The sequence below is a fragment of the Symphalangus syndactylus genome, chromosome X (assembly GCF_028878055.3).
Source record: "Symphalangus syndactylus isolate Jambi chromosome X, NHGRI_mSymSyn1-v2.1_pri, whole genome shotgun sequence".
NCBI classification, from domain to species: Eukaryota; Metazoa; Chordata; class Mammalia; order Primates; family Hylobatidae; genus Symphalangus; species Symphalangus syndactylus.
Window position 1 is genome coordinate 44,684,225 of NC_072447.2, and position 21,010 is coordinate 44,705,234.

Genomic DNA, 21,010 nt, shown 5'->3' on the forward strand with positions numbered 1-21,010 from the left:
CCATAAAAAAGAATGGGACTTCTTGTTCCAAAATAGTGATATAGAAGCAAACTCGCTTCATTCTCCTCCCCACAGAAAACCAAAAACAAATATACATTGCCAAGATTATCACCAGAAACATCCCAGATCTTATATATGAAGATGAGACCGTTTCCAGGGCAGCAGAGAAGTGAAAAAACTCTGAGCCCGACAGTAAGAGAATCAGACTTCAACATCCACAGTGCCCTTGCCCCATTCTGCCTGGCACCAAGTGCATAGAAAATTTTCCCCCAACTGGAAGCCAAAGTGGGTGGGAGCGCGTGCTGTTGGGAGTTGCTTGGAGGTTGGCGGCACGGGGCTGAAGGCTAGCAAACCAAGCGATCATGTCGCACAAACAAATTTACTATTCAGACAAATACGACGACGAGGAGTTTGAGTATCGATATGTCACGCTGCCCAAGGACATAGCCAACTGGTCCCTGAAACCCATTTGATGTCTGAATCTGAATGAGGAATCTTGGCGTTCAGCAGAGTCAGGGATGGGTCCATTATACGATCCATGAACCAGAACCTCACATCTTGCTGTGCCGGCGCCCACTACCCAAGAAGCCAAAGAAATGAAGCTGGCAAGCTACTTTTCAGCTTCAAGCTTTACACAGCTGTCCTTACTTCCTAACATCTTTCTGATAACATTATTACGTTGCCTTCTTGTTTCTCACTTTGATATTTAAAAGATGTTCAATACACTGTTTGAATGTGCTGGTAACTGCTTTGCTTCTTGAGTAGAGCCACCACCACCATAGCCCAGCCAGATGAGTGCTCTGTGGACCCACAGCCTCAGCTGAGTGTGACCCCGGAAGCCACGATGTGCTCTGTACCCAGAACACACTTGGCAGATGGAGGAAGCACCTGAGTTTGAGACCATGGCTGTTACAAGGATCATGTAAACTTGCTGTTTTTGTTTTTTCCCGCCGGGTGTTGTATGCATGGTGACTTGTGGATTTATGTTTCAGTGTACTAGAAAGTTTCCATTTTATGCAAGAAATCTGTTCATGTTAAAAGCCTTGATTAAAGAGGAAGTTTTTATAATCTAAAAAAAAAAAAATTTCCCCCAACTCCCTGTTTCTACACTGGAAAAAGTAAGATTGAGATGCACAATCAACTTCCCCACCAACTTGGGTTCCCGGGCAGGATGTTTCTGCCTTAACCCACTGGAAGCATCGCGAGTGCCTGAAGGGAAAAATATTCCTGAAGACAGGCAGTGACAAAGGTGGGAGGCAGGACTACCATCCCCAGACCTGAAAACTCATAAGCAGGAGACGCCAAATCAGAGTGGCTGCTCAGCAGCACCATGCCGTAGGAGGTTCATCCTGCAGATCCCCTGGGCATGAACCACTAGACAGCCTTCCCAAAATGCTGGGATATCCCCTTTAGGACCTCCCCCATTTGGGTTGGGCAGTGCTCCGATTGTTTACTAGAGCAGAGGTGAACTTGAGCTTAAAGCACCACCTAGCGCTAAAAGGAGGCAGTGATTTAGCAGTAAACAACTTCTAGGCAAATATATCCAATTAAAAAAAAAAAAGCCAGAGAGAAGACTGGAATAAATAACTCATCTTTCAATGCAAAGACATAGACATATAAACACCGGAAACAACAACAAACAGGGAACCATGACCTCTCCAAATGGACAAAGCAAAGAACCAGTAACTGACCCTAATGAGATGATGATATGTGACCTCTCTGACCAAGAATTCAAAATAGTAGCTTCAAGGAAACTCAGTGATCTCTAAGATAACAGAGAAAAGCAATTCAGAAACTTATCAGGGAAATTTAACAAAGAGATTGAAATAATTTAAAATAAAAATAAATCTTTGAACTGAGAAATACAGTTGCTGAACTGAAAAAGGAATGGATTAGCAGTGCATACAACATGGATGGATCTCAAAATAATTTTTCTGTGTGATAAAGGTCAAACAAGAAAGAGGACATGCTATATGATTCCATTTCCATAAAACTCTAGAATATGCTTACTAATCAATAGCAGCAGAAAACAGATCAGTGGTTGCCTTGGAATGGCAGATGCAGGAGAGGATTACAAACACTCATAAGTAATGAACAGAGTGAGGGACATGGTCAAATAGCAGCTGCCTTGTGGGTTAAAAGAATGTAAAAATAACTTCAATCGAGTAAAAAGTTAGTACAGAAAGGGGAAGCAATTTTATAAATAAATGCTAGTCATTCTCAATTTCATAAATTATTTCTAAATGTATTTTGTTAGTAGCCTGTCTTATTTTTTTAAATTTGGGATTGTTTCATTTAAATTTAAAAAACAGGGAAATACACACACAGCACATCTCAGTGAGAAAGGAGATTGCAATCATTGTGACCAGACATTACCAGATAATGTGTCATGCCTTGTAATGTAAATTACGGCTGAGAGAAGGCAAAATGCTCTTTTTTTTTTTTTTTTTTTTTTTTGTTGAGACGAAGTCTCGCCCTGTCGCCCAGGCTGGAGTGCAATGGCGCTATCTCGGCTCACTGCAACCTCTGCCTCCCAGGTTCAAGTGATTCTCCTGCCTCAGCTTCCCGAGTAGTTGAGATTACAGGCGCGTGCCTCCACGCCCAGCTAATTTTTGTATTTTTAGTAAAGACAGGGTTTCACCATGTTGGCCAGGCTGGTCTTGAACTCCTGACCTCATGATCCACCCGCCTCAGCCTCCCAAAGTGCTGGGATTACAGGCATGAGCCACCGCGCCCGGCCCAAAATGCTCTTTTAAAGTAATTCAGACAGGGTTCTAGCTCCCAATAAATAAAAGGAAATAAAAGGAACAATGGATTTTTCTTATATAACTTGGTCTTTTGCCTCTTGTAGAGAAAGTTTGCAAAGAAAATTAATTTGTGTGAAGGCAGGATGTGTTTGCTCCCAAATTCTCTAGAAGATCAACTAGGGCTCCTCTTCTTTATGCCCCCCTTCCCTATGAGCCTCTTTCCATAATACAGACTACAAGGCTCTGAAACTGTCTGCCTTGGAGGAGTGGTAACTGGAAGGAGGAGAAAAAGACATTGAAATTAGGGGTACTTGAAGCTACAAAATCTCCAAAGCTCCAGAAAAGACTGATGAGTACTGTGATTTAGTTATTTCTAATGGGAGATTTGGCAAATACTTAGGGCAGGGCCTTGTCTCCTTTCCCAGTGATGTAGTTTGGATGTTTATCCTGGCCCAAATCTCATGCTGAAATGTAATCTTCAGTGTAGGAGGTGGGGCCTGGTGAGAGGTGTTTGGATCATAGGGCAGATCCCTCAAGAATTGCTTGGGCCATCCCCTTGGTGATAAAATGAGCTCTTGCTCTGAGTTTACAGGGGATCTGGTCATTTAAAAGTCTGTGGCACTTTCCCCGGCTCTCTTGCTCTCTCTTGCTCCTGCTTTCACTATGCGAAATGTCTGCTCCTGCTTCACCTTCCAGCATGAGTAAAAGCTCCCTGAGGCCTCTCTAGAAACCAAGCAGATGCCAGCAGCATGCTTCCTGTAAAGCCTGCAGAACCATGAGCAAATTAAACCTCTTTTCATTATAAATTACTCAGTCTCAGGTATTTGTTTATAGCAATGCAAGAACAGCCTAGTATACCACATTAAATCAAAGAGGATAAGATAAAGAAACGGCTTGAGAAGCATGTCAGTTTGGGTTCAATCAGGGGAAAAACACACAAAGAAATATTATAAACAATTATTGGCTGGGCACCGTGGCTCACGCCTGTAATCCCACCACTTCGGGAGGCCGAGGTGGGTAGATCACTTGAGGTCAGGAGTTGGAGACCAGCCTGGCCAACATGGTGAAGCCCTGTCTCTACTAAAAATAAAAAAATGTAGCTGGGGGTGGTGGCAGGCACCTGTAATCCCAGCTTCTTGGGAGACTGAGGCACAAGAATCACTTGAACCTGGGAGGCAGAGGTTGCAGTGAATGGAGATTGCACCACTGCACTCCAGCCTGGGTGACAGAGTGAGACTCCATCTCAAAAAAAAAAAAAAAAAAAAAAAAAGAAACAAGACAAAACAAAGCAAAACAAACAAAAAAAAAACAGGATTGGAGAAATGAGAGACTGCCTAGTAAAAGGTAAGGAGAACACTACAGAATATAAGAATAGCAGATACAGAAGCAGACACAACACATCCCAAAATAGTTCCCAAGGAAGATTACCTCACCCAGGGATGAGATCCAGACCTCGTCAGCAAGTCATGGTTATGACTCACTGACAGAGAAGTTGTGGTGTCTCACCAGCAGAACTTGCTGGCATTAAATAAAATTTATGGAAGGCAGTTGAGTTGGACAGAGCTGCTGTACTATACCTCAATGGACCAACCCAAAATGGAATCACTCATGCTAAGGTTCCATGTAACCAAACTGAAACCTAAGCTGTTTACTTGTAAGATTTGACCTTCCAAGAAATCAGGAAAGAAATGAGAGCCAAATTCCCAAACAGGCCAGTTTTCTAAAACAAAAACAGGAGATTCACAGCAACCAACCAAAGGGGGCCAAGGCAACCTGAGCCAGCAGGATAAGAAAATCCTCTCCGCTTTAAGACATACAAGAAAAGTAACCTGTTGTTAACCAATCCACCTTTTGCACTATGCTGCTTCCTTGTTCCTGCCAAATTTATCTTACAAAACTGACTGTTCTGCTATGCCCAGTGGAGTTTCTGTCTGTTTTGTAGACTGGATGATGCCCAGTTCATAAATTACTAATAAAAGTCAATTCTATTTTTAAAAATCAATTTGTTGAAATTTCACACTTTAATGCTAGAAACCCACCTTCTGTTAACTTGCTAGAAAAAAGAATCCATCATTAAGGATTCCCAGGAAGATGTTTACAGGGAGGTTTCTCATGAGAGGCACTCTGCTACAAAACCACCCAAGATGGGGGCCAGGTGAAGCTGCTGGACACTACATGCTGCTGGCAGCTGTGCACTGTGGGGACTGGGGACTGGAGAAACTGCCTACACTGCAGAAGCCCAGAGCCCTACAGGAGAGTGCCTGAGCAAGCATACCAGAGCATGAAATGAAATACTTTTCTTCTGCAATGTCTCTCCAGCACCTTCTACTGACAAAGATGAACTTTATGCAGCTGGCAAAAGAAGCATATTTAAAGGGCCCAGACCCATTTTCCCATAGCAGGCAAAAAGGGCGAATATGGACCTGAGAGTCAATGAATCAACAACTGGCACAGGAAGTGAGAAAGAAAGCAGAGAGGAGTCAGTGAGCAAGATGATGTTCATGGGGAAAACCCTTGGAAGGCCTAGGAAATGCCTACATAGGACACCTCCTGCATACACACAAGGTTCTTATGTATAGAAAGTAGCAGAGTGCTGGTCCTCCTCAGCCCTCCATCCATACGGATTAGCTACTAGTTCTCTGCAGGTATGAAAAGTTAGTATTTGCTCTGGGTCTTGTGTGCACCCCGACTTTCCCTTCTCCAGCAGGGAACCAAAAAGAAAAGTAAGGATAATGTAAGAAACATTTATTAAGTATCCTTTATCACACACTATACTAGGCACTTTTATATATATGTATATATTTCATATACATACATTTTACAGAAGAGGTATCTGAAAATTAGTGGACCAAGTAGCAGAACTATGACTTAAACTCTTAACTTCTAACTCAAATCCAGAGCTAATGCCATTAATCCATGTGGAAGACTGGCTTCCCATAAATATCATCAAGACGACTTGTTGATCAGACAAAGTTGACTTTATTCTTATTGAAGTGAAAGAAAGAAACCATGACAGAATCTTGGGCAGGGAACGGAAAGTTAAGATATTTATGAGAGTTTGAAATCTGACTTAAGGCAGGCCTTTCAATTAGGGGTCTTATTATTGGGTAAGAATAATAGTTTAGGATTGGTAGAAAGGGCAAGGTGAGGATTTTAAGAAAAGGAATTCAAAATATCTGGGGTATATAAATCGTTGTTTGATGCTTTCTATAGAAGAGTCAATATGTCTTTCAAAAATTTCCCAGAATGAGCAACAGTTATTTGCAGTTATGATCTTCTTGGGCAAGAGCCTCTTAGGAGAGTCTCTTTCAGAGTACTGAAAGTCCTAGCTCCAGCAATCAGAGAAGAAAAAGAAATAAAAGGCATCCAATTGGAAAGAAAGGCCAGGAGCAGTGGTTCACACCTGTAATCCCAGCACTTTGGGAGGCCGAGGGGGGCAGATCACCTGAGGTGAGGAGTTCAAGACCAGCCTTGCCAACATGTTGAAACCCTGTCTCTACTAAAAATACAATAATAATAATATTAATAATAGCTGGGAGTGGTGGTGGGCACCTGTAATCCCAGCTACTCGGGACGCTGAGGCACAAGAATCACTTGAACCCGAGAGGTGGAGTTTGCAGTGAGCTGAGATCATGCCACTGCATTCCAGCCTGGGCGACAGAGCAAAATTTCTTAATACCCCACAAGCAAAAATGGACAAATGGGATCACATCAAGTTAAAAAGCTTCTGTGCAGCAAAAGTAACAATCAACAAAGTGAAGAGACAACCCACAGAATGGGAAAAAATATTTGCAAACTACTCATCTGACAAGAGATTAATAACCAGAATATATAAATAGCTCAAACAACTCTATTGGAAAAAATCCAATAATCCAATTTTTAAACGGGCAAAATATTTGAATAGACATTTCTCAAAAAAAGACATGCAAATGGCAGACAAGCATATGAAAAGGTGCTCAACATTTGGAGAAATGGAAAAATGCAGATCAAAACTACAATGAGATATCATCTCACCCCAGTTAAAATGGCTTATATCCAAAAGACAGGCAATAACAAATCCTGGCAGCGATGTGAAGAAAAGAGAGCTCTCGTACACTGTTGATGGGAATAAATTAGTACAATCACTATGGAGAACAGTTTGCAGGTTCCTCAAAAAAGTAAAAATAGAGCTACCATAGGATCCAGCAATTCCACTGGATATACTGTATTTACTCACAAGAAAGGAAATCAGAGTACTGAAGCGATATCTGCATTCCCATGTTTCTTGCAGCACTGTTCACAATGGCCAGAATTTGGAAGCAACCTAAGTGTCCATCAACAGAGGAATGGATCAAGAAAGTGTGGTACTTATACACAATGGAGTACTATTCAGCAATAAAAAAGAATTAGGTCCTGTCATTTGCAACAACATGGATGGAACTGGAGGTCATTCTGCTAAGTGAAATAAACCCAGCAAAGGAAGATAAAAATTGCAGGTTCTCACTTATTTGTAGGATCTAAATATCAAAACAATGAAATTTACGGACATAGAGAATGGAAGGATGGTTACCAGAGGCTGGAGAGGATAGTGGTGGGTGGTGGGGGCAAGTTACTGATGGTTAATGAGTACACAGAAAATAGAAAGAGTGAATAAAACCTAGTATTTGATAGCATAACAAGGTGCCTATAGTCAATAATAATTTAATTGTACATTTTAAAATCACTAAAAGAGTCAAATTGGATTGTTTGTAACACAAAGCACAAATGCTTGAGTGGATGGATACGTCATTTTCCATGATGTGATTATTGTGCATTGCATGCCTGTAACAAAATATCTCATGTACCTCATAAATATAATTATACCTACTATGTACCCACCAAAATTCAAATAAAATATTTTTAAAAAATAAAAAATTTGAAAACATTTTAAGATTTTAAAAATAAAGACAATGAGGCCGGGTGCGGTGGCTCACACCTGTAATGCTAGCATTTTGGGAGGCCAAGGCAGGTGGATCACAAGGTCAGGAGATTGAGACCATCCTGGCTAACACAGTGAAACCCCGTCTCTACTAAAAATACAAAAAAATTAGCCGGGCGTGGTGGCGGGCGCCTGTGGTCCCAGCTACTCGGGAGGCTGAGGCAGGAGAATGGCGTGAACTCCGGGAGGCGGAGCTTGCAGTGAGCCAAGATCACGCCGCTGCACTCCAGCCTGGGCCACAGAGCGAGACTCTGTCTCAAAAAAACTAAAATAAAATAATAAAGACAGTGGAGGATGGAGTAGTAAACTCACATTAATAATTGTAAATAGTGAGCTCTGTGGGTGTAGATGGTTTTGGTTGTCATCCATAAGGCCTTTTTCTTCTTGATGATAATAAAAATTCAAGCATCGTACATGGCAAATTATTCTGTACGTGAACTGATCGTTAAATGATTTCAGTATTAAGACCACTGTAAGCATACTAACTCCTATATGGAAGTAGTAGAACTTCCTATGTGCTCTACATATACCAGCTCATTTAACCATCATACAACTCTATGTGGTAGGTACTATTTTCGTCCACATTTTATAGATAGTGAATTTACACATGGAAAGTTTGAGTAACTTGCTCTAAGTCAAATGCAGTAGGCAACTGAGCTGGAATTTGAACCCAGGCAGTCTGATTCCAGAGTGCTTGCTCAGGACCAATACACTAATTGTTCCATGTTAGGGTTTTTCGGCTACCTTTTCCTCAATTCAAGTGCAATTCCAATAATTCACTTCAGCAAGGTGATTCGCCCAAGGTCATTCAGTTAATAAGTTATGGCCTTAGAACTAAGTTTTCAGGCTACTTCACCCAAGTAATGTTTTCCCTGCCCTTCCTTTGGTCTTCCATAACTAACTCTTTAATTTCCAGAGAACTATTAGCAAGTCCATTAAATATTGCCCAACAAAGACAAAATACACACAAAAAACTAGTTCTTTATTAACCTAAGTTGGCGGTCTCTGCAAGTTAGAGCACTAACTGAACTTTGATTCCTGCTATAAAATACGAAGTGAGAAAGATGCAAAATTTTCATGTTCTCACAGCTTTGAAGTGGCTTTGCTAAACAACCTTCATTAGGAAGCAACTAAGAGTAATAATCCCTTACTTAAAACAAATAGTTAACTCTTATAATAGAAATGTAAACACAGCAATGATTTGTGATTTCTCAGTATGTTCTTCTTCACTAAAGGGCATTTAACTGGTTTTGATCTGTAGTCCGGATAAATGTACTATAAAGTTAAAACTTCCAAAAATAAGGACACAGACAAGAAAGATAAGCTATGAAATAAACCTTATTTGGATAAGAGAAAATAAAGCATGTCACCGTTAAATTTCTAATACTAAAGTTTTCTTTTCATTAACTCAGGAAATACAGCTTTATAAAAGTCATTGGGATTGGCCTTCTTTGGATTTTAAAAGAATAATAACACCTGTCTTTCAGTTGCTGTGCCCATTCTTGTGAATTCCGAAGTTGATGGGCAAGTTGGTTTTCACCTCTGAGGAAAGGAAAAGATAGGTGTTGCAGGGTCTCAGAAAATGATACCCCAAAATGAAGGTCTCAGAAGCAGTTATCTCTGACTTTCTCCTGCCCTCCTATCGCTGGCCTCTCATTCTCCCCCAAGGCTAGCTACAGAAACTAGAATCCCTCTTCCCCAAAATGAGTCAGAAGCCAGAACCCCTTTCTCCCAAAGCCAGCCATAAAACCTAAAATTATTACTCTAACTTTCTCCCTGCCTTTCTGTGTAGAAACTGGCCATGAAGACAAACTATCTGATCTATCTTGTTTGACTGTCATGAGACCCCCACTCCAGAGAGGGACCTGCCTCATACCCAGAAGGAAGGAATGCATGCTCAGAGGCCAAGAAGAATCTTGACAGACAGGCCTTACTTGGTTTCCCCACATTTCTTGTGCAATCATATTTCTACACAGCTATCTGTACTTTGTTGAACCTTAGCAGAAAAATGGACAGTTTCTCCTGTATCTTTGAGTTTTCATTGTGAATGCTCTCATGTTCATGTAAAATTATGATCAAATAAATTGGTATCTGTCTTTTGTCGGTGATTTTCAGCAAACCTTCAGAGGGTGAAGGGAATGTTTTCCCTTGGTCCCTACAGTGTGCAACTTATAGACAATTGCCAATGAAGATATTGCCTTTCTTTGTCATGCATTTCACAACCAGCTTGTGTAACTTTTTCAGGATATGTCATCATCAGCAGCAACGTATTTAAATAACTTGCTAAGTAAACAAGGATACTTGGCTTTTTACTTAGTGTGATTTGAAGTGGACTTTGTTGCTTCCTGTCTTTCCTCTTAGTGGGTAGAATGAAAGGAGAAGAGAGAAAGAGGTAGGGGGTGACAGGAATGTTCTTATAGGTCTGCTTGGAGAAAGGCATGAACGTGCTCCCTATTCATCCCCCCAACCCAACACCCACGTCCACATTACATAAGCAGCTCCATTCAGATGAAAGAAGCTCATTATATTGCCTTGAAAATCACACAATAATTGTGTGCCTCTCAGCTGCCTTTCCCTGTATTTACATCCCCAAAGCCATGCAAAATTTCCACTCCTAATCCAATCCCAAACCCTCCTCACCCTGCACTCATTCTTCTGATACCATTTCCTTAAGAACCAACCATTGTGGAGATTGTCATCTAGGTCGAAACCAGGTTAAAAAAATATTATACTGAAGAAAAAACACTTCTCAAGCAGCAAGTAAATATTTGCTGAGAGCCTGCTATGAGGCCATACCTTTACTTAATGCCAGATAGAACAAATACAGGAAGTGCCCTCCTAAACAGGAGACTAACCCTGTCCTTTGACAACAATAAGGGATTCTCCTACGTGAACAGCCACCTCAGCCTTAAGTTTTGCCCATCCCTCCAAGGTACAACAAGCCAGAATTTTGTCTCTACCTTAAAGAGTAAAATTTCTGGACTTAGAAGTTCGAAGATTTGCACTTAAGTTCGGGCTCAGTTCCCTAATAACACATATCAACTCTCTATGTAGTCACTCTTGTTCATTAGTAATCTCCTTCATTTTGATTCATATTAGCTTCACTTTGGATGATAATTTTTTTTCTGATGTTTTCAGATTCTGGGTTGGATACTACTAATGCCATGAAATCAGGAGGGAAGATTAAGTTTAGGAGAGAAATATATAATTGGTCATGAAAATGTGCATTTGAGACCTTAGAAAAGAATTGATATTCCTGAACAGTATGATTTTATTTAATTATAGAAGCAATTCTTCTATTATCCTCAAATTAACTTCTACTACTAAATTTTGCATAGGGTTTCTATTATAAGCCAAATTGTATTCTCATTTCTTTTTCCATGTAAACTGCCAGAGTCAATTTTGTGTATGTATATCTGTGTGGCATGCACACAGTAAGTGTTGCTAACTCAAACTTTTTGTCAATGAAGAGTTGATGAGGAGAAATGTGTTATAGCAGAGGATCTGGCGGATGGTAAAACTTTCTCAGGAGGTGTGCCAAGAACAGAGTACTTGGTCTGCATAAGAAGAAGATCCCTCTCTATCTGCAAAGGCTATAGTTGTATGAGTAAATGAAGGACTCTGTAAAAGAGCAAAAGCACTGGCCGGGAGTGGTGGCTCGTGCCTGTAATGTCAGCACTTTGGGATGCCAAGGGGGTGGGTCACCTGAGGTCAGGAGTTCGAGACCAGTCTGGCCAACATGGTGAAACCCTGTCTCTACTAGAAATCCAAAAACCAGCCGGGCGTGGTGGTGGGCGCCTGTAATCCCAGCTACTCGGGAGGCTGAGGCAGGAGAATCGTTTGAACCTGGGAGGCAGAGGTTGCAGTGAGCAGAGATCACGCACCACTGCACTCCAGCCTGGGCAACAGAGCAAAACTCCGTCTCAAAAAGTTAAAAACAAACAAACAAAACAAAAGGAAAAAAGAGCAAAAGCACTGATGCAGAAGCAGAGGCAGCAAACACACCTCAAAATAAAGAAGGGAAAGAGGTAAAGGAATTAAGCAGTTAGGAATCTTATTGCTTCTCAGGTTTAATTCAGGTACTAAACTAACATAGCAAGTTTTCCTTCAGATTACAGTAAACTGAAGTACTGTCAAGGGGGTATTATAAAGAAGCCACATCTGTCCTCTCCAGATAAATTACTAGCATTCCAGCTCCTCTGGAATTGGGAACATCCCTGTATAGTCCCAGAAGTGGCCACTGTTCTCAGGTCCCGGGGTAGGCAAAATAGTGAGACCCCCAAAATGTCCATGCTCGAATCCCTGGAATCTGTGAATATGTATCCTTCCATGGCAACAGGGAATTAAGGCTGCAAGTTGAGGTAAGGTTGCTAATCAGATGACCTTACGATAGGAAAATTATCCTGAATTGCAGCTGGGCAGTCCCGCGGGTCTGTCTCTTGCTTCAACAGTGTTTGGACAGAACAGATCCGGGGACTCTTTCTTCCAGCCTCCGACCGTCCTCCTATTTCCTCTCCACTTGCAACCTCCGGGACCATCTTCTTGGCCATCTCCTGCTTCTGGGACCTGCCAGCACCGTTTTTGTGGTTAGCTCCTTCTTGCCGACCAACCATGAGCTCCCAGATTCGTCAGAATTATTCCACTGACGTGGACGCAGCCGTCAACAGCCTGGTCAATTTGTACCTGCAGGCCTCCTGCACCTACCTCTCTCTGGGCTTCTATTTCAACCGCCATCATGTGGCTCTGGAAGGCGTGAGCCACTTCTTCCGCGAATTGGCCGAGGAAAAGTGCGAGGGCTACGAGCGTCTCCTGAAGATGCAAAACCAGCGTGGCAGCCATGCTATCTTCCAGGACATCAAGAAGCCAGCTGAAGATGAGTGGGGTAAAACCCCAGACGCTATGAAAGCCTCCATGGCCCTGGAGAAAAAACTGAATCAGGCTCTTTTGGATCTTCATGCCCTGGGTTCTGCTCGCACCGACCCCCATCTCTGTGACTTCCTGGAGAGTCACTTCCTAGATGAGAAAGTGAGGTTCATCAAGAAGATGGGTGACCACCTGACCAACCTCCACAGGCTGGCCGGCCGGGAGGCTGGGCTGGGCGAGTAACTCTTCGAAAGGCTCACTCTCAAGCATGACTAACAGCCTTCTGAGCCCAGTGACTTCTGAAGGACCCCTTGCAAAGTAACAGGGCTTCTGCCTAAGCCTCTCCCTCCAGCCACTAGGCAGCTTTCTTAACTACCCTAACAAGCCTTGGACCAAATGGAAATAAAGCTTTTTGATGGAAAAAAAAAAAAAGGAAAATTATGCTGAATTACCTTGTGGACCCAATGTAATTACAAGGGTCCTCCTCAAAAGTGCAAGAAGGAGAGTGTCAGAATGATATCATGTGAAAAAGACTAGATTATCCATTATTGACTTTGAAAATGGCCTGAACCAAGGAATGAATGCAGATACCTCTTCTGAAGAGGAAGAGGCAAGAAAATGAATTATCCCTTAGAGCTTCCAGAAAGCAATGCAGCCTTGCCAACACCTTGATTTTAGCCCAGTGAGATCCATTTTGGACTTCTGACCTCAGACCTGTAAGACAATAAATGTGTGTTGTGTTAATCCACCAAATTGATGGCAACTTGTTACAGCAGCTATAGGAAACTAAACAGGCCTTATATGACCTCTTAGTGATATTTTAATTTTCTTTTACTTCATTAGATTTTTATAAGTTGCTCATCATGCATAAAGGAAATGTGGTTTTCTGTTCTTCCTCATCTGAAGTTATAACAGTTATTCTTCCCCAGGTTGTTTTTAATGAAAAATTTTACTTTGCAACTTGCTTTCTTCACTTACTATTCCACAGACATTTTCCAGGTCAATTCACAAGGATATAACTGAATATAAAAGTGAAAATACTTATTCTTTTTAGCAAAGAAATACAAAGAAGAAAATATACAGAGAAGTCTGAAGTTGAACGCAGAAACAAAGGGAAAACAAAAAACAAAACCAAATAATTGGCCCATGACTCCACAGCCCACATAAACTCTGTTGCAATTTTTAAATATCAGTAATACATGTTACTGGGCAGAAAATCCATACTGTACATATTGATACAAAATTTTAAGTGGAAGCTTTCCACTTTTCCTTCCTCCACATTCCTCTCTCCAAAGGTAACTGTTCAAAGTTACTTATGTTTCCTTCTAGAATTCTTACACACACACACACACACACACACACACACACACACACACACACAGATGTGCTATGGTTTGAACGTTTGTCTCTCCAAAGCTCATGTTGAAATTTTATTGCCATTGTAATGATATTAAGAGATGGGTTCTTTAAGAAGTGATTAGGCCATGAGGGCTCTACCTTCATGGGTGGGATTGATGTCATTATAAAGATTGAGTTCAGGCTGGGCTCAGTGGCTCATACCTGTAATCTCATCACTTTGGGAGGCCGAGGCGGGTGGATCACTTGAGGTCAGGAGTTCGAGAACAGACTGGACAACATGGTAAAACTCCATCTCTACTAAAAATACAAAAATTAGCTGGGTGTCCTGGCACATGGCCTTACCATGGACATTTTTATTACTTTAGTTATCAAGAAATTATCTCACTTCCAAAAATGATCTAAGATCGATGATTCCTTTTTTTCTAGCTTTGTTTTTAGATGGCTTTTTAAATAGTTAACACTTTAACTAACTTGAAATACATTTTGGATGTAATAAATATATTGTTGTAAATTTATTTTTCTCCATATTCGTATCTATTTTCCTTAATATATTAGTGATTCATGTTTATTACTTAATGTCTGATTTGCCATATATTGATATATCTTAAAATGTTTTTAGAGCACTTTTTGTACCTATTCAACTTCATCATTCTATTTTCTCTGCTTAGGATAGTACCAAAAAATCATGAGGATTTTTAAAAAGTTTGGCAGAGTAAATCTTTTCTTTTTTCTTTTTCTTTTTTTTTTTTGAGATGGGGTCTCGCTCTGTCACCCAGTTGGAGTGCAGTGGCGTGATCTCAGCTCACTGCAAGCTCCACCTCCCGGGTTCACGCCATTCTCCTGCTTCAGCCTCCCGAGTAGCTGAGACTACAGGCACCCGCCACCACGCCCGGCTAATTTTTTGTATTTTTTAGTAGAGACGGGGTTTCACTGTGTTAGCCAGGATGATCTCGATCTCCTGACCTCGTGATACGCTCACCTCAGCCTCCCAAAGTGCTGGGATTACAGGTGTGAGCCACCGTGCCCGGCCTTGGCAGAGTAAATCTTACACTATCTTTTCTAAATATATAGCTTGGAATTATATTTTTTCACAAAAAGTTTACTACAGATACTCAAGTTCTGTTAAATACTTGAGAATTTAATTGGTAATGTATTGAATCTATAAATTAACTTGTGAAATATCTCTTTGTCATATTGTCTTCCCAAAGAAGAGCACGTGTGTTACTTCTTGTGTTTAGAGTTATTTCTGCTCTTACAGTTGCTGAATCCTCCTTTACAAGTCATAGATGTCTCTCATTAGATTAGTACCTAAATAGGTAATGTTTTCATTTTATTATTATTATTGAGACGTGGTCTTGCTCTGTCACCCAGGCTGCAGTGCAGTGGTGCAATCTCAGCTTACTGCAACCTCCCCCTCCCCAACTCAAGAGATCCTCCCACCTCAGCCTCCTGAGTAGCTGGGACCACAGGTGTATGCTACCATGCCTGGCTAATTTTTTGTATTTTTGGTAGAGATGAGGTTTCACCATGTTGCCCAGGCTGGTCTCAGACTCCTGAGCTCAAGTGATCCATCCGCCTCAGCCTCCCAAAGTGTTGGGATCACAGGCATGAGCCACCATGCCCGGCCTAATGTTTTTATTATCTCCTACATTTCTAAAGCATAATGGGTCCAGAATTTGCTTTGACCATATCATCACCTAACGTTTTATTTTTTACACAGCACCTTCCCAACCATTGTCTCATTTGAGACAACCCTGTGAGACAAGTTAAGCTCCAGGCATGTGACTTCAGAGATAAAAACATGTAAAAAGTTAGCCCAAGGTCACTCAGCCAATGACTGCTGGAAATGAGTTTCAAGTCCCTAACCTAGAACCCTTTCCACTTCCTTTAGTGGGTTGCACAAGAAACATTGATTTGCAGTTCTCGAATAATCAGTGATGTTGAGCTTTTTTTCATATGTTTGTTGGCCACATATTGGTGATTATTAAAAAGTCAAGAAACAACAGATGCTGGCGAGGCTGTGGAGAAATAGAAACACTTTTAAACTGTTGATGGGACTGTGTAAATTCCCACCAACAGTTTAAAAGACTGTGGAAGACAGTGTGGCGATTCCTCAAAGACCTAGAACTAGAAATACCATTTGACCCAGCAATTCCATTACTGGGTACATACCCAAAGGAATATAAATTATTCTATTATGAAGATACATGCATGCGTATTTCACTGCAGCCCTATTCACAATAGCAAAGACATGGAATCAACCCAAATGCCCATCAATAAATAGACTGGGTGAAGAAAATGTGGTACATATGCACCATGGAATACTATGCAGCCATAAAAAGGAACAAGATCACGTCCTTTGCAGGGACATGGATGGAGCTGGAAGCCGTTATCCTCAGCAAACTAACGCAGAAACAGAAAACCAAATACCGCATGTTCTCACTCATAAGTGGGAGTTGAACAATGAAAACACATGGACACAGGGAGGGGAACAACACACCCTGACGCCTGTCAGGGCTAGGGGTGTGTGTGTGGGGAGGGAAAGCATCAGGAAAAAATAGCTAATGCATGCTAGGCTTAATATCTAGGTGATGGGTTGATAGGTATAGAAACCACCGTGGCACATGTTTACCTACGTAACAAACCTGCACATCCTGCACTCATATTATGGAACTTAAAATAAAATAAAATGTTTTAAAAAAAGAAAACATTGAAATGTCATTTTTTCTTTGTTATTATATTTTCTTACTATCATTTCCTTCAGATCAATAAAAGTTCATAGTCACATGATACAGGAGAAAGCCCAAAATCCTGGCATAGGTTATTTATTACTCTTGTGCTAAAGAACAAGGCTTAAACTTTTTGAGCTTTAGTTTTTGTTTTTCTTTTTTTTGAGATGGAGTTTCACTCTTGTTGCCCAGGCTGGAGTGCAGTGGTGTGATCTTGGCTCACTGCAACCTCTCCCTCCCGGCTTCAAGTGATTCTCCTGCCTTAGCCTCCCAAGTAGCTAGGATTACAGGCATGTGCCACACTCAGCTAATTTTGTATTTTTAGTAGGGATGGGGTTCCACTATGTTGGCCAGACCGGCCTCGAACTCCTGATCTCAGGTGATCCACCCACCTTGGCCTCCCAAATTGCTGGGATTACAGGCGTGAGCCACCACGCCAGGCCTGAGCTTTAGTTTTCTTATCTGCAAAACCAGAATACCATCTGTCATGTCTACTTTGCAAAGTTTCAAAGATAAAATGACATCAGGTATATGGAAATCCCCAAAAGATGTTACTGAGAAAAGTCGCCAAATTTCTCTTAATCTTTTTTTTTTTCTTTTTTTAATACAGACGGGGGTCTCACTATGTTACCCAAGCTGGCCTTGAATTCCTAGTGGTCCTCCAGCCTCAGTCTCCCAAGTAGCTGGGACTACAGATGTGCACCACCAGCTACTTGGTCTTTTTTTTTTTTTTTTTTTTTTGAGACGGTTTCTCGCTCTGTCTCCCAGGCTGGAGTGTGCAGTGGCATCATCTCGGCTCACTGCAAGCTCCGCCTCCCGAGTTCACGCCATTCTCCTGCCTCAGCCTGCCCAGTAGCTGGGCCTACAGGCACCCGCCACTACACCAGGCTAATTTTTTGTATTTTTAGTAGAGACGGGGTTTCACCCTGTTAGCCAGGATGGTCTCGATCTCCTGACCTCGTGATCCGCCCGCCTTGGCCTCCCAAAGTGCTGGGATTATAGGCATGAGCCACCGCACCCGGTCTAGTCTATTTTTTAATGTAGAAAATGAGGAGTTATCTCCAAGGGTTCTTCCAACACAATTAGTCTATCAAGGCTGCTAATTAGGGGAGCTATTTTCATTTAATTTAAAAATACAATATTCTTACTTGATAATTGCAATTTCCACCTCTTACTGAGGGTGGCAGTGCTGGTCTCTACAGCGATCAGGATTATTGGAGTTACAACAACCTTATTATTTGTTACATTTTACAAAACCCTTATTACCATTCTTAAATATTTTTGTGTGGTATGTGTATATTTTTTAAGTATAAATGAAATGAAACTTTGTTTTGTATTAGAGTGTGGTACTATTCTTTTTTTTTTTTCCAGACAGAGTCTCAAGGCGACGCCCAGGCTGGAGTGCAATGGCAGGATCTCGGCTCACTACAACCTCCGCCTCCTGGGTTCAAGCGATTCTCCTGCCTCAGGCTCCCGAGTAACTGGGATTACAGGCACGCGCCATAATGCCTGGCTCATTTGTTTTGCATTTTTAGTAGAGATGGGGTTTCACCATGTTGGCCAGGCTGGTCTCTAACTCCTGACCTCAGGTTGTCCGCGCGTCTCGGCCTCCCAAAGTGCTGGGATTACAGACGTGAGCCACGGCGCCTGGCCGACATGTCTTTTAAAAAAAAGAATAGGCTGGGCGCGGTGGCTCACTCCTGTAATCCCAGCACTTTGGGGGGCCGAGACGCGCGGATCACGAGGTCAGGAGATCGAGACCATGGTGAAACCCCGTCTCTACTAAAAATACAAAAAAATTAACCGGGCGTAGTGGCAGGCGCCTGTAGTCCCAGCTACTCAGGAGGCTGAGGCAGGAGAATGGCGTGAACCCGGGAGGTGGAGCTTGCAGTGAGCCGAGATCGCGCCACTGCACTCCAGCCTGGGCGACAGAGCGAGACTCTGTCACAAAAAAAAAAAAAAAAAAAAGGCATGTCATTGGGGTGGCAATGGTACTGAGGTTAGAATTTCAATCAGGTGATTTGTGCAACTCCAGTTCTTTGTATTTATTTGCTATGTTATGACATTTTTGTTGGCTACCATCACTGCATCCACATTAGTTCTTTAAGTAGGTTAGAGGTCATCCTGAACCTCCCCACCTTGATTACTTATGTGAATGACAGTGTCGACCATTGAAAGCAGAGAAGAGTTCATAGGAAGGTATTGAGGCACTCTGATCTAACTACTAAACATTGGATTCTGTATACTTTATTAAGTAGTTTGCCTTTGGGTAAAAACTGTAAAGGTCGTATCATTTTTCCTCTAGCTCCTAACTTTTCTCCTGCAGCCTCTGCTTGACCTTTTGCCCAGTTCTCTCGTATTAGGGAGAACCAGATCTGAGAGACAGAATGTAGAGAAAAGGGCACTGCTTTGGCATTAGAAAACCTATGTTGTCATCTTTACTCTGCCACTCTGATTTTGATTCACTCCAACTTAATCATTTAAACTTTGAGCCTTGGTTTCCTCATTTATAAATTGGGGTCAATGATGGTTAATTGAAGGTTGCTGAAAGACATAAACAGGAAAGTATTTATATAATTTATACATTTAGATTATTCATTTATTGAGATTTAAGCATAATATTTAATGTGTTGCTCCTTACAGCAGTTTGTAAGTAACTCCAGGGCGCTTGCACATGCTGCTGGTTGTGCTGGAATGACTTCTGTCCTTTACCTTTAGGATTCTGACTCTAAAAGACTGGTTAGAGTTTCCTCCTTAGTGATTCCCATAGCGCTTATGCTTCCTTCTGTTTGGTCTTTACCACATGTTACAATTCCTATTTACATGTTTACATCTCCCTCTAGAGCAACTGGAGTCTTCAAGAGCAGAAACTAGCCTGGCGTGGTGGCTCGTGCCTGTAATCTTAGCACTTCGAGAGGCCTAGGTGGAAGGATTGCTTGAGCCCAGGAGTTCGAGACCAGCTTGGGCAACATAGTAAGACCCCCGTCTCTACAAAAATACAAAAATTAGCTGGGTCTGGTGGCTCATGCCTGTAGGCCCAGCTACACAAGGGGCTAAAGTGGAAGGATTGCTTGAGCCTAGGAGGTCTGCACTGAGCCACGATCATGCCATTGCACTCCAGTCTGGGTGACAGAGTGAGACCCTGTCTCCAAAAGCAAAAAACAAAAAAGAGCCAGAACATGCATCTTAATAGGTTTAGATAAAATACAGGATGTCCAATAGATATCTAATACAGAAGGAAGTTAGGGGGAAAGGATGGAGAAAGTAAGTCCAGGTAAAATGATAATACAAGGCTGACTATGAAATGTGCTGTGGGAGTTAAAATAGAAACAGGTCATATTTGCTTCGGGAATCTACTTCATAGAAGAAGTGGAGGCCAGGAGTGGTGGCTCACGCCTGTAATCATAGCACTTTGGGAGGTTGAGGCGGGCAGATCACCTGAGGTCAGGAGTTCAAGATCAGCCTGACCAACATGGTGAAACCCCTTCGCTACTAAAAATACAAAAAAATTAGCCAAGCATGGTGGTGCATGCCTGTAGTCCCAGCTACTCTTCAGGAGGCTGAGACAGGAGAATTGCTTGAACCGGGAGGCAGAAGTTGCAGAGAGCTGAGATTGTGCCACTGCACTCCATCCTGGGCAACACAGTGAGACTCCATCTCAAAAAATAAATAAATAAATAAATAAAAAGTGGAAGTGGAGATAGGCCTTGAAGAATGAGAATAGTTTGATAGGCAGAAATTGGAAAGGCAGCATCCCAGATGGAGGGAACAATACAGTAAAAGGCACAGAATAGGGAAAGAGCAGGATGTCTTTGGAAAATGGAAACCACTCTTAATGGCAGTGGGTAAAGTACAGATGGGGAAGTTGTGGGAGATGAGGCTGGAAAAGTAAACAGGAGCTTACTCTGAATTCAGAAATGAGGAAGTTTAAACAGTTCACAAGCTGCTTGGCCTATGTGGACTTCTCCTAAATGCTCAGACAGAGCTCCTCTCCTGTTTCTCCTAATACAGTCAGGCTACGGCCTCCTTTCCCCCATCAGTAACTTACTTGCATCAGGAGCCTTTCCTGGAAGGAGAGTAAACCCCTGCACATGACTTACTTTTATTACCTCTTCCTCCTACCATCAGTTTACACTTATTGGGTCTTCTGACTTTGTAACCCTGATTTCTTAAATAATCAAGATCAAACAAAGAGGCATGGGCCTGATCTGAATTTTATTAAAAAATAGTTACAATATCTTTCACATGATCCACACATGACAAATTAAAGGAACAGATAAGGTGTAACATAATGAATTGACAACCAAGTCATTTAGATAATAACATGGTAGGGTGGGATGGGGCAGGGAATGGCA

At 41.8% G+C, this 21,010-nt stretch overlaps 1 protein-coding gene and 1 pseudogene across 1 annotated transcript; both read left to right on the forward strand.

The window, feature by feature from the left end:
- The first annotated feature begins 295 nt into the window (after window positions 1-295).
- LOC129476296 (cyclin-dependent kinases regulatory subunit 1-like) lies at window positions 296-1,068 on the forward strand (annotated as a pseudogene).
- An 11,067-nt stretch (window positions 1,069-12,135) lies between these two features.
- LOC129475821 (ferritin light chain-like) lies at window positions 12,136-12,974 on the forward strand. The gene has a single exon (XM_055268207.2). It carries the CDS (start codon window positions 12,316-12,318, stop codon window positions 12,808-12,810), a length of 495 nt encoding a protein of 164 aa, XP_055124182.1. The 5' UTR covers window positions 12,136-12,315; the 3' UTR covers window positions 12,811-12,974.
- Window positions 12,975-21,010: the final 8,036 nt, after the last annotated feature.

Excerpts from the sequence above, each read along its gene's own strand:
- LOC129475821 (XM_055268207.2), top strand. The coding sequence starts at position 12,316 with ATGAGCTCCCAGATTCGTCAGAATTATTCCACTGACGTGGACGCAGCC.